Below are 13,048 nucleotides of genomic sequence, written 5' to 3'. Positions count from 1 at the left end.
AATATTTGTGGCCTCAGGATAGAGTCCAGACTCCCTTGTCTGGCATATGTGGTCCTTCACGAAAGTGGTCCTACTTACTTTCCCACCTTAGTCCTTCACTCCACCCTCACTCTCTATCCTCCATCATGCCCAGGAGAACCATAAATGTGGTGCTGTCTCCCATGGCCAGGCCCTTGCACACGCCATTCCTGCAGCCTCCCTGTCTCTTCACCAAACCAAACCCAAAACCAAATCCACTGCTGTTGAGTTGATTCCAACTCATAGCGACCCTATAAGACAGAGCAGAACTGCCCCATAAGGTTTCCAAGGCTGTAAATCTTTATGGAAGCAGACTGCCACATCTTTCTCTCACAGAATGGCTGGTGGGTTCGAACCACCAATGTTTTGGTTAGCAGCTGAAGACTTTAACCACTGCACCACCAGGTCTCTCCTTACCAGTTACCACCAACTCATCCTTCAAGGTCAAGCTGAGATGTCACTGGCTCCAGGAAACCCTCTCCAACACTAAGGGCTAAGTTAGAGCATCTCTGGCTTCACACTATGGTAGCATTTACCATCCTGTACTGGACTGAGAGGGAGCTCCTTGAGGGCAGAACTGGTCCTCTTCTCTGCAGGACCCCAGTGCCTTGCAAAGTGCCTTCAGTATAGCTGGTCAGTGCTTCATATAAACCGAGTCCTCTGGAAAAGCTAATGGGCTTCAGAAAGCACCTAACTTCCAGGAGAAACACATTTACCACAATGGGCTTAGGTGGATTTCCTGCAATGAAGGGCACAACAGCCATGGCATCACCACCACCATGGCGTCAAGACTCACACCTAGTCATTCGGTGCTAATCCTGGCCTTGCCTCTCCACCTATTCTACCAAGAGGCTACTGGCTTGGTCTCACTGAAGGCTACTGGCTCGGTGCTATGTCCTATGCTTTGAGGTGGGGACACAGAGAGGAATATGTGCCAGGTCTCGCCCCTAAGGAGCTCTCAGTCTACAGAGGGCCAGATCCTCAGCACACGGTCACGATCACAACCCACTATCCGAGCCAAAAGCTCCAGGACTATAACAGAGGGCCTGATTGCCTCTCCTTGCACCACAGGTGGGAAGAATTTGGGGGGTAGGTGGACAGTGAGCCATTTAAGCTCAAAGGGGAGGATGTGGGCTGGACACACAAGGGGCTTCCAGGCAGAAAGAAGAGCATATGTATAAGAATGCCCACACAATCTGGAACAAACGGGTTTTTTCACTTGTTACCCCAATTCAAGGCAGCCATCACTATAATATCTCTTTTCTTCTATGTTCTAGTACCTCCATTTCATGCCCCATAACATATGCTTCTATAACATTTTCCAGTTACAGGAAGGCTTTACATAGCTGGATCTTGAAACTCTCAACAGAGGACCCTTTAAGCCAAGGACGAACCAAAGACTGCCGCTAAGGACAGAATCTGTGCCAACCTCTCCCCACATCATTTTTCCATCATGGAGAAAGAAAGGGTGTTGGCTGGGAGTCAGGAATCCTCTTTCACTAACTAGCTATGAGGCTTCAAGAAAGGCACTTGAGTTTGTTTCCTCCTCTGTAAAATGGGAATAATTTACGTTTTAGCTAAGTAATAGGACTTTATAACCAGGTGAGATCATGGAATCATAAAAGACTAAAAAAATGTCTGATAGCATACTTCCATGCCCAAATCCAGGGACCCAATCCCTAGCTGGTGGACAGAAGAGTAAACTAAGACCCTCACAACTCTCAGAAGACTTTGGACCTATACATCTGGGTCATAAGAGCCATCCCTTCCATGGGCCAGGGTCTCCCACGTTTGTGTGGCTTTCTTGCCTGCCTCTCCTCTTTCCCTCAAGAGTTAACCACTGGCAATGGCATCAGCTGCTGTGTCTCTGCAAGAGGCTGATTTTGCCATGAAACCATCTCTACCCCTGGGACTTGGGGCAAACTTCTTCTCTAATGCCGGAATCTTCCTTGTCAAATCCTCTCCCAGGTGCATCCTTACAAAAGCAGCCACATAAACAGGTTTTAAGGACCCTTTGAACTGTGCCTCACTGCCTCAAAAGGACATGCGTAGAGTATCAAGTTCCTATTCTTCAAGTGGAGAAAGTATCTAAGGAGGAAAAAGTGGTTCATCTTAGCCTGCAGCTGCACACGGTTATGATCGCCGGACCCCAGCAAGAGCTGTCAATCATGTTTTCAGGGTAAACAAAGCGGGGTAAGGGAAATCTTTTAGTTAGATAAACACCTTGGCAAATGGCCGCCTCCATGCTTATCTTTCACCCCACAGTAACCCACCGGCGTGGAGGCTGGACTACCTGGCTACTGGACACTGCTCTTGGCATTAACCTAGCTGGCTACAAAGGCAGCTGACTGGCCAGAAAGCAGTTTTATGTGACCCTAACTCAGTGAAAGAAAAACCACCGATAAAGTTGAAAGATTAAGTAGGTGGGGCAGAAGAGGGGGCTGTGGTGCATTTGGGAGCAGGTGGTGTTTGGGTAAGGCCTACCTACAGCAGTAAAATCCAAGGAACACAAGCTTCAATTCTGGGTATCCATTGCTCTTTCTTTCCATTAAAAAAAGAAATAAAAAACCCTCAGAGTTCTAGAGGCACAATTTCTCCCACTGAGACTCTTCCTTGAGGAATGATTTCTCCCTGAGTGCTATCGGTACGGAGCCCTGGTGGCACAGTGGTTAAGAGCTCAGCTGCTAACCAAAAGGTCGGCAGTTTGAATCTACAAGCCGCTCCTTGGAAACCCTATGGGGCAGCTCTACTCCATCCTATAGGGTCACTGTGAGTTGGAATCGATTCAACAGCAACAAGTTTTCAACGGCTACATGTATAGGGGAATAAATGGTTGACAAATTAAACTAGTAAAGGCCATGTTAAGATGTGAGTGATAACTCTCAATCTCCACACAGTCTTCCTGATGCCTTTTCAAGGCTGCATGAAGTCTGTGCAGGCCTTTATCATCCCACCCCTTCTAAAGAGCCCTTGAGAAGCCATCAGAGTTTGACTTCCCATCAGCTTCTCGCACAGAACTCACTTCACCACAGAGAACAGCTCTATTCCCTCAGACTCCAAGCGGTAACAGCTGGTTTTCAACTTCTGTGGTAAATCTCCACCCTGTGCCCCTTGCCACAGTGGGGAGGGGATCATCCATCAATCACCGAGTGGACTCAGTCCCTGGGGCAAGGCTGGCCTGAGAAGGGCGAAGTCCTGGGATGGAGACGCTTAATGGAATGCAGAGGGATGGGCATGGTACTGTGGCTCACTTTCTCTCTTAATTAGTAAAAAATAAAATAAAGGTTACATGGCACAGGTCGCCATGGCTCCCTTATCAAGCACGGGGCTCAGGGCAGCTGCCCTAGCTGCCTACCCAAGGATACGAAGAGTTTCCCCAAGGTGTCTGACACAGATGGTAAAAAAGCAGTTCCCCAAAGTGCTGTTTTGTTCCTTGACCTCAGTTCCTCACACAACAATAGCAACGCCTCTCCTAACACAAAATGGCCAACCTAACAGACGTGGGAAAGGTCCAGGCAGACGAGTGAACACGGTTTTCATTGGGAGGACTTGGGATGAAATGCCACTGTCCCTGCCAACTGCTCTCAGAGTTGACTTATATGACATTCTCTGCAAGAAGGCTGCCTGTCTATTTAGGAAGAACTGAAAATAGAAGAAGTGAGGGAATTAAGTCTGCGGGGCAGAACCACCCCTCTCAAACACAAAACCCTCCTCGGGGGTCATTGCCCACAGGCTGATGCCTGTGCTGTCAGAGGTCATTTTATTAGCAAGTTTAAGGCGTGGAGCCGTCCGTCCCTTCCACATGTCCCAGCCCCACCCCTTCTCCAGACTAAACCAAACCACTCAATCACGAGAGAGAACTATCTGTCTGTCCCAAACAATGGCCAGGCCTCTACCTTGCAGGCTGTCAGCATATCTGACACGGCTTTCCGGCTCAGATTGGCGGTGGCTATCACGTCCTCCTGTCTACACGAGTTCCCAGCTGCCACGGCCTTGGCTGTTGCCATGGTGATGCCTTTCGTCATCCTTATCGATTCTTCAGGTGATGATGTCTTTTCAGGTACCTCCTTTGACTGGAACACCTGGAAGTTAGAAATAGAAGAGGTGGGAAAAAAAAAAAAAACATCAAAAAGGAAAAGATGAAAATAATTGATTCCTCTTCGACCAGGCTTGCAGCTCAGTGTCTGAAAACCGAACCCACAACTGGAAGAAACCGTGAAATGGCAGGAAATTAGAAATTTAATTTGACTACAGTAATATCATTCTTGCTTTCAAGATTCTACGCTGCTAAGCCTCTGACTTCCGTGTTCAGCATTCGTGGGAATGACATGGTGATGGAGCCATATCTTCAGGGTTACCCGTCTGTCTGCAGAAACTGACAGCGAGTATTTGCAGACTCTCCACTGCAGGAAAGGGTGCCGTGTAGCCTCCCAGTTCTCTCTCCCCATCTCTGCTGGTGCTTTGGCAGTTGCCTGACACTCCGCAATCCCGATGCCAGTTCTGGGCAGGACTGGCCTGGATGCATCACTCTGGACCGTCTCTCTCTAAGGGGGTGTGGGGGCTGGGGGAAATGAAGCATCCAGTTCTCTCTATTCTTAGTCCGTCTTACAACTATAACTGCATAATCGTGCAGAGGTGTTAAGTGTCAAGCATGCCACGGTGACACTGTGAATTATTTAACCACACACATACACACACACACTTTTAAAACAAAACCAAACTCTTTGCTGTCGAGTCGATTCCGACTCATAGTGACTCTATAGGACAGAGGAACTGCTCCAGAGGGTTTCCAAGGAGTGGCTGGTGGATTTGAACTGCCGACCTTTTGGTTAGCAGTCAAACGCTTCACCACTTGCGCCACCAAGGCTCCCACACCCCTGTAGAGAAGCTGAAATAAATTGACCGTGGTAAGTTGCCATCCCAGTTTACAGCTCTACCTGTCCATCAAGTCAGCCGTCTCTAGTGGAAGCCCGTCTTGTCTCTCTAACATGAGTGACGGTGCCCTGGCTGTGTGCTGAATGCACCTCCATCCCTGCAGATGAGGACACCAACCCAGTTTGTGGTGCTCTGCTCTCAGCCCTAGGCAGCCCTGTTTTGGCAGGAAAAGCTTCCCAGAGCCCTTCCCTAAGGCAGAAGGGAGGATCCACCCAGCATTCTAGCCCTGTGCCAACCACCCAAATACCACCACCCTGGAAACGGACAGCTGAAATGTAGCAGCCCAGGACCAAAAATCCCAGGTGCACCCTGGACGTTACAGTGGAAGGAAGGCCCCGTGTACAGCCCTCCACGCTAACTCGGACGTTGTGGCACACAATCCTTCGGAAACCTCATACATGCACGTGGATACACACGTGGTCTGGCCAACTCTAACGGCGGTAGACTCAGATCAACCACGTGTCTACAATTTCCCAGGGTAGCTCCAGATGTCAAATCTCCTCTTCCACTGCCACTGCTAGGCCCACCACACTTGTCACCACGTGTGTCCAGACCTTTGGGAGGAGACCCCCAGCCTGGGCAGCCAGGTGAGTGCCAGGCAGCAGGGTTTAAGGACACCTGCATTTGTATCGTTGCTACTGCTGAAATGCAGTTTCTCCTTTACAGTGTGAACCAAGCACCACATCAACCAAGGCGGGGTTTATGAAGGACAAGACAAAAGAATCCGAGCCTCCATCACCAAAACCCAACAGAGCTGCTCATTGCTAGTGCTGACCCTCAGGGGTGTGCAACCTTCACAAGTGACGTTCCAAAGCTGCACAACAGTGACAGCAAAGGCAAGCCAAAAAAAAAAGAAAAAAAGGGTTGAATCTGTGATAAATGTCCTATTTAAAAAAAAATTCTGTGTGGAACCATTCATTCTGGCATATTTCTATTTGTGGGGATTGGGATAAGTGAATCCACAATCGTCACAGGATCAAAAGAACAGCAGGTAAAATCTGTATCGCAGCACCTCCAGGACACCCTCACTCTACATTGAAAACAAGAATGCGAGGTCCCTTTCTCCGAGACTGGACACCTCACAAAGAAGAGAGCCAGATTTTAAAGGGAAGCGTCCCAGGTAAGGGCACCCAGGCCTTCCCCAAAGCCACCGCGTTAGCGGTCGCGGAAAGCAATGGTGAGCCAGGAGGGGCTGTGTGTGGTTACTCCTTGTCCACGTGATCTAAACCCAAGGCAAGTGCAGCAGCCGTGCTGACTTTTCCACCTGCCAAGAATCTCGTGTAATGCTTTGGTTGTATGCTGCAATTTTAGTGGGATTAAAGCTAAGAAGTCCAAAGCGATCCATTTCAATTTACACCTTCTCAATGACATTTAAAAATCATCCAAGCTTTCAATTACAGCAAGCTCTCAGCAGGCAGGCGAATGGGCCTCCCTAGATCTATGCACCAAGTAAAGCCTCTCCCTACTGAAGTCTCAGAGGAGCCTGTGCTGGGCTCTCAGGTGGGCTACTTGTTGGACATTGGTGCCCGAGGAGGGCGCAGGCGACTGCTGGCTCTTACCGTGAGCTCCTGCTTGATGTACTCAATTGTGGCCTCCAGTGCCCGTGTGCCTCGGGTCGCCTCGTCTTCCACGGCCTTCACAGTCTTGAGGAGGGAGGTGACGTTAGTCACCATCACCTGCGTAGGAAGAGAAGGCGAGAGACAAAGGTCGTGCTCTGTCTGTGGTCCAATGCCCACTCCTTTTGGTTCTGGATCTAATACCATGATCAAAACCGTCTCTTTTCTTTAAGTGAGAAAGGCGCTCTGATGTGTATTCCCCCAATATTCCAGTGCTCCCCCTGCATGCTCGTCCCAGGGTCCCAGTCTACCTTGGCGGCCCCCTTGAGCTGGTACATGGAGGGGTCATCTGCGGGCTTGCTGGCAGCTCCCTTGGTAGCACCAATGAGATCTGAAAGGGCCTTGGCCACATCTTTGATGGCGTTGATCAAAACCACCTGAAAGAGTGGAGCCCAGGTGAGCAGGGGCCAGGCGGTCACCAGCTGACCGCACCCCGAGGAGGACACAGCTGCGGGCAGGCTGGGGGAGTTGGGGACAAGCAAGAGGAAGGTCTCTAAATCAGTGGTTCTCAAGCCTGCTGCACTGTGGAGCACCTGGGGAGCCACCCTGGTGATTCTGACTCAGGAGCCTGGGTGAAGGTCCAGCATTTGGACTTTTAAAAGCTCCCAGGTGAGGAGGAAGCTCAGCCAGCGTGGGGAACTCTGGTCTAAATACCCCTCCCAGCTGGCAGCTATCCTGACAAACTGCCTATGAAAGGAGGAAGGCAGCTAACGGACACCTGAGAGGCAACCCTCACCCATGTCCCCGAACCAGTGACTGAGAAACACTGAGACCAAATCCAGACCTCACACCCCAGTCTGCAGAGCCTCCATGGGGGCCCCACCAGCCTCTCCAGCTTCCATTCCTGGGATTCTCTGCCTCGCTCTACTGTTGCAGACACAGACTGTCTTCTTTCTATGTGTTGATGACCCTGACTCACTCCTGACTCAGGGTCTTTGCTCTTGCTTTTCTTTCTGCCTGGAATCTGGCTGCTTCTTATCTTTCAGGTCTCAGGTCGAAGGTCACGTTCTCAGAAACCCTTCCTGACTACCCTAGCTCTAGGCCCACCCCCCACAAACAGCGAATCACACGTCTTCACGTCACCCTTTTTTACGTACAGCAGGCACCAGTATCTGGAACTACTTGGTCAGTTACCCACATATGTACAGCCTGTCTCCTCCCCTCGGACGCGAACTCCTGGAGGGCCAGCCTGGACTTCTGTGTTTTCTTTCACACTCAGAACAGGGCCTGGCACATAGCAGCCACTCAGGAAATACTTGTGGAATGAACGAATACATAGATGTGTACCCACTGAACACGATATATTAGGTATGCTCACTTTTCTAATTTAATGGAGACCGTTGACAATTTGATAGAAGAGACCTTTTTTCAGTGTGCTGGACTTGGAATCAGAAGGACCAGTTATGTTTAGGAATGACACGATATTGGGCGTTGCATTGAAGTCTGAGTAGCTACAGTGATGACTCCAACTTCTGTAATAACAGCAACTCCACGTACCGCGGGCAGTGCTCCAGGCGCTGTGCCAGGCACCCTCACACGTTATCTCATTGAATCCTCACGCCGCCTGCGCAAGCGGGAACTACAGTCCTCAGTCCACGCTCACAGAGTGTGGGGTTTGGACTCTGGTCAGCGTGATCCTAAGGGCCATGGTCTTAAGCTCCACACAAAGCTCTAAAACTCCAGCTCCTCCTCTACAGATGTGATCAGCAGAACCAGCCCTGTCGACCTCACCGCACTGTTGCGAAGAGGAACCGAGATAACGTATGTGAAAACGTATCAGAAACTCTCAAGTCCCAGACACCTGCAAGCATAGCAACACCAAGACTTTGCAGGCTCCTGCCCTCCCCTAGCCTCCAGCTCCATCCTGGGCCTTCCCACGCACAGGCATAGAAACCTCAGGCAACCTTCTGAATCCACAGGTCAGGCCAGGGCTGTGTTGGGACAGTGTGGCCTGTACAGACTGTGTGTGCTGATTCCTGGGATTACAGTGGGGAGGGCAGAGAGCAGGCCAAGGCCCACAAGCAGAGGTCAGCCACCAACATCCAGGATACGTCGTCCCATCCCTGAACAACTGACCAATGAGTGAGAACATTTTTCTAACGGTATTTTTTCTTTCTTTTTTTGTTTTTATTGTGATAGAATATACATAACAAAACATTTGCCATTTCAACCATTTTTACATGTACAAATCAGTGAGTGGGGATTTCTTTTTTAATTAGCAGCATCTCATCGGAAGTTGGTGCTTCCGGATATCAAGACCATTAGGGAGCAAAAACTCTACAGCAATTCAGTACGTTTCTCTGTGTTCAAAGATTTAAATCCCCTCTGGCCATTCAATTTTCCCAAAAATGAATCAGGCGAGGAGAGAGGGCTTCTGCTACGTGGTTCCAATTCCAGGGACCATGTTCTCAAGCTTTTCCTTCCTTAATGGGCATAAAAACAATACCACAGGCAGGGATTTCTGGGAATACTTAGAATTCCAGAAGGCAGCCAATTTGAATTCTGATGTTATCAAAAAGACACCCAGCAGAAGGAATAAAACGGCCACATGAGGAATGTTTCCCATGGAGCTATTCTCCACTAGAGGATGTCAGAAAGGGCAGGGCCATTGCATCATGGGAGCGAATGCTGGCCCTGCGTTAACTAGCTGTCCGCCCAGGCACTGGGTGGTGGTTTCTATCCAGCCTCGGCCAAATGGGCCAAACAGACTAGTTTGTTACGTATAGTTTAAGCAGTGAAAACAGAGGGTTTTTTTCTTTTTTGGCTTTTTTTTTTTTAGTTTTACACTCTATTTATTCATGGTTGTGGCTGGCTGTTGGTTCAACAACAGTTGAACAAACATTTGTTAGGTACCCCCTACGTGCTAGGAATTTACTGGGTGCTCAGGTTTTAAAGATTAATAAATCATATTGTCCTTGAGGGGGTCCCCTGGGTGGTGCAACAGTTAAGCGCTGGGCTATTAAAAAGGTTGGTGGTTTGAACCCACCCAGACATGCTTCGGAAGAAAGATCTGGTGATGCACTTCCAAGGGATCATAGTCATAAAAACCGTAAGGAGCACTGTTCTACCCTGAAACACACAGGGTCACTATGAGTCAGAACTGACTTGATGGCAACTGGTTCTTTGGCTTGTCCTCGATGAGCTTACGATCTAAGATGGGAGACCAAGGAACAGACAGATAGTTTCAATGCATTTGCTGGATCTGAAGCAGGGGACTAAAGGAGCTCAGACCCCTCCTCCAGCTCTCCAGCTCCTCTCTCGACCCCACTTCAGAGCCAAACTTTTCAAGTAGGTCGTCTACATGGGCTGACTTCATCTGTCATTCTCGCTGGCCTGCCGCCCACTCCACACAAACAGCCCTTGCTGAGGTCACCAATGGCCTCCACGGTACTAGGGCCAACGGCCGACTCGCAGACCGTCATCTCTCTGGCCTTCTCCGCTGTCTCTCCTGTTAGCATCACGTCCTCCTGGCTTTCCTCTGACCAGCAACTGCTGCCTCTCAGTGTCCCTGGGCACCTCTTCCTCCTGAATATGGTCCTAAATGTTGGGGTTTCTCAGGGCTTCGCCCTGAACCCCCTTCTTCTCCCACTGCATGCCCGTCTTCTCCTGCATTTCCAGTCACTAGCTATATGGCATCAATCGCTGAATCCCCATGTCTGTAGTGAGCAGGCAGATGCCTACTCACGAGTTCCATTTGTTTGTCTCCCTGGCACTTCCAATTCGATATGCCCCAAACTGACCTTGCTGTCATCTCCCCACCCTTCCCCCAGGGACCTCACCTTGGTACATGGAGTCACCATCCATGCGTTGCTCCAGCCTGAAACGTGGGCGTCACCCTTGACTCCACCCTCTCCCTCATCTCCAAACCCCCGCTGCATTCAGTCAGTCACCAAGCCCAGTCGAGCGTCCTTCTGAATTTTTCCCAAAGCTGTCGGTCTATCTCTATCCCGACTCTACCGGCATAGTCCATGACACTGTCTCGCCTGGGTAACTGCTCTCTGTGAGGGAGACGTGTGTTTAGTTTCCGGCCCACGCACCTCACGCGCAGCCACCACCTGTTCTTCAGTGGGGGCTTGCATGTTGCTATGATGCTGAGCAGGTTTCAGAGGAGCTTCCAGACTAAGACGGACTAGAAGAAAGGCTGGTGATCTCCTTCCAAAAATCAGCCAATGAAAACCTTATGGATCACGATGGACCAATCACGGGACAGCATTTCTTTCCACTGAGGATGAGTAAACATGAGCTGGGGGCCGACTCGACAGCAGCTACAATAACAGCGGCTTCCTACCGGTTCTCCAAACCACACGCTCATCAAACACACACAGTTTACTTCAAAGCTCCTCCTGTGCTCTTAGACTCTGAGGCTGGCGTACAGTGCTCTGTGGGAATTGGAGGGGGCCCCGTTCCCCAGGCCTCCCCCATACCTGCGTCTCAGGGTCATCGGAGCCCAGGCTGGCTGCCCCTAGCTTGACCACCTCGGCGAGCTGGGTGATGGTGGCTGCTGAGGACTGGGCCGCCTGGGCCAGCTTGTCTGGGGTGGATGCAGCCCCGGATACCAGCAGTTTTGTGTCTTCAACCAAGGCTTTGGCTGTCTTTAGAATGTTCTCCCTGAGAAAGGGGATGAGGGGAGAAGACAGGGGGGAGATACAAAGGGCAAAGCTTGATTACTCGCAGTTAGGATGGAAAGGAATCCTCTGCAGGAGGCTTTCGTGAAAGGGCTTTGAGGAAGAGAGGCGGTGTGCTCCCCCCATCATGTGGCTTTCATCCTCCGTGTACACAAAATTGGAGAGAGAAGAAGAAAGGCAACGGAGCACCCATGTAGTCAGTTAGCACACAGTCTCAGTGAAAGCTGCAGGCCCACCAACTTGGCTCTCTTCCTCCAGGCCTATATCTAAATAGAAGGCCAGCCTCTTTTCTGGGGCTCCTATGATCCCTTCAAATACATCACAGGGACAGTGAGCTGTGAGGACGCATGGATTGGGGCACCTTGTCCAGGACATGAGAGCCCAAGGTGTTGGATTCTGGAGGGGAGGATGGAGCACTGGGGATCTCCTCCCTTAGTGGAGCCCTAGAATGGGAGAGAGAGAGGAAGAAAGGTGCTGGACACACGGCGAGGATGTGTGTGTGTGGGGTGGGGGGCACCAGCCATGTAGAGCCCTTGCACAAGCTTTCCAAGCAGGGACTGAAGAGCCAATGAGCTCCGTGCAAGCCCCGGAAAGATAGCAAGCTTGGAACCTCACCCCCAAAATCCAAACCAAAAACCAAACCTGTTGCTGTCAAGTCGATTCTGACTCATAGGGACGCTATAGGACAGAGTAGAACTGCCCCATAGGGTTTCCAAGGAGCAGCTGGTGGATTCGAACTGCCGACCTTTTGGTTAGCAGCTGAGCTCTTAACCACTGTGCCACCAGAGCTCCCCACAAAACCCTGTAAGGGCTAAATGTGCCTGCTCCTGTCACTCCCAACCCCAGAAAGCAAGTTAGAGGAATAGCTCTCTCGAGCTTGGAGAGTGAAAACTTAAAAAAAAATTCTCCACTGTAACAGGATGGACTTGGGGCTGTGAAAAGCAAAACTCAGACATAACTCTGTGTTTACAGTTGGCAAAAGGGGCTTATTTTGATTACGTGGTTCACTTTCCCCAATGGAACATCTTGTTGAAATGAAAATGGAGAGCCGCACTCTGGCTTCGGACGGCTTCTCTAACGTCGATCATGGAGGTTCAGAGGCTGGGCAGCCCAGCCCACTCCCTGCCCAGGAACCTGGCGGGCAGGCTCTGCTCCCATACCTGTGGTCTGCAAACGTCTCGTTGTTTTCTGCGTTCAGAGTGCCTGCAGTTGCAAACATGATAGTGGTGTCCAGGTCAGCGATGATCCCAGACACGGCAGTGGCGGCTGTGATGCATGCCTGGGTCCCCTTGTTCCCAGCCTGGAGAGCTGACAGCACCAAGGACACCTGCCGGCAGAAAGGGAATAGGACTGAATCTTCTCTCCTGCTGTCAATGCACGTGAAGGATTAAGAGCATGCGTTGAGAATCAGACTCAGTCTTGGGCAAGCTGTTTTGCCTCTCTAAGCCTCAGTTTCCTCATTTGTAAAATGGGGCTATTTTTGCCTGTGAGGTTTATTGGGGAGATCAAAATTATAAAAAAACCAAACCCATTGCCATAGAGTCAATTCTGACTCACAGCAACCCTACAGGACAGAGTAGAACTGCCCAATAGGGTTTCTAAGAAGCAGCTGGTGGATTCAAACTGCCGACCTTTTGGTTAGCAGCTGAATGCTTAATCACAGCGCCACCAGGGCTCCATGGGGAAGGTTAAGTAGGGGAAAATTTACATAACATGTCTGCTTGGCAGGTAATGTCTTCAATAGAGGGAAGATGCTTTTATTTACCCAATTCCCATTATGTTTCTGAAGCCACAAAGAGGGAAAAAGGGTTAGGTGCCGGTGAAAGGTCCATTTATTATCTTTCTCCTGTTGTC

At 50.2% G+C, this 13,048-nt stretch overlaps 1 protein-coding gene across 1 annotated transcript in view; it reads right to left on the bottom strand.

Moving 5' to 3' along the window:
* TLN2 (talin 2) overlaps positions 1–13,048 on the bottom strand; it is a 479,103-nt gene that overhangs the window by 34,274 nt on the left and 431,781 nt on the right. Inside the window, exons 39-43 of the mRNA XM_023729855.1 lie at positions 12,355–12,521; positions 10,994–11,177; positions 6,821–6,946; positions 6,513–6,629; positions 3,915–4,100 (exon numbers count right to left, since the gene is read on the bottom strand). Of these exons, the coding sequence (XP_023585623.1) occupies positions 3,915–4,100; positions 6,513–6,629; positions 6,821–6,946; positions 10,994–11,177; positions 12,355–12,521 (780 nt within the window). The remainder of the gene's footprint in view (positions 1–3,914; positions 4,101–6,512; positions 6,630–6,820; positions 6,947–10,993; positions 11,178–12,354; positions 12,522–13,048) is intronic.

This window comes from Trichechus manatus, unplaced genomic scaffold (genome assembly GCF_000243295.1).
Source record: "Trichechus manatus latirostris isolate Lorelei unplaced genomic scaffold, TriManLat1.0 scaffold00030, whole genome shotgun sequence".
In the NCBI taxonomy this organism is placed as follows: Eukaryota; Metazoa; Chordata; class Mammalia; order Sirenia; family Trichechidae; genus Trichechus; species Trichechus manatus.
The sequence above is the reverse complement of the archived record's forward strand: the minus strand, read 5'-3'. Positions and strand labels throughout refer to the sequence as shown.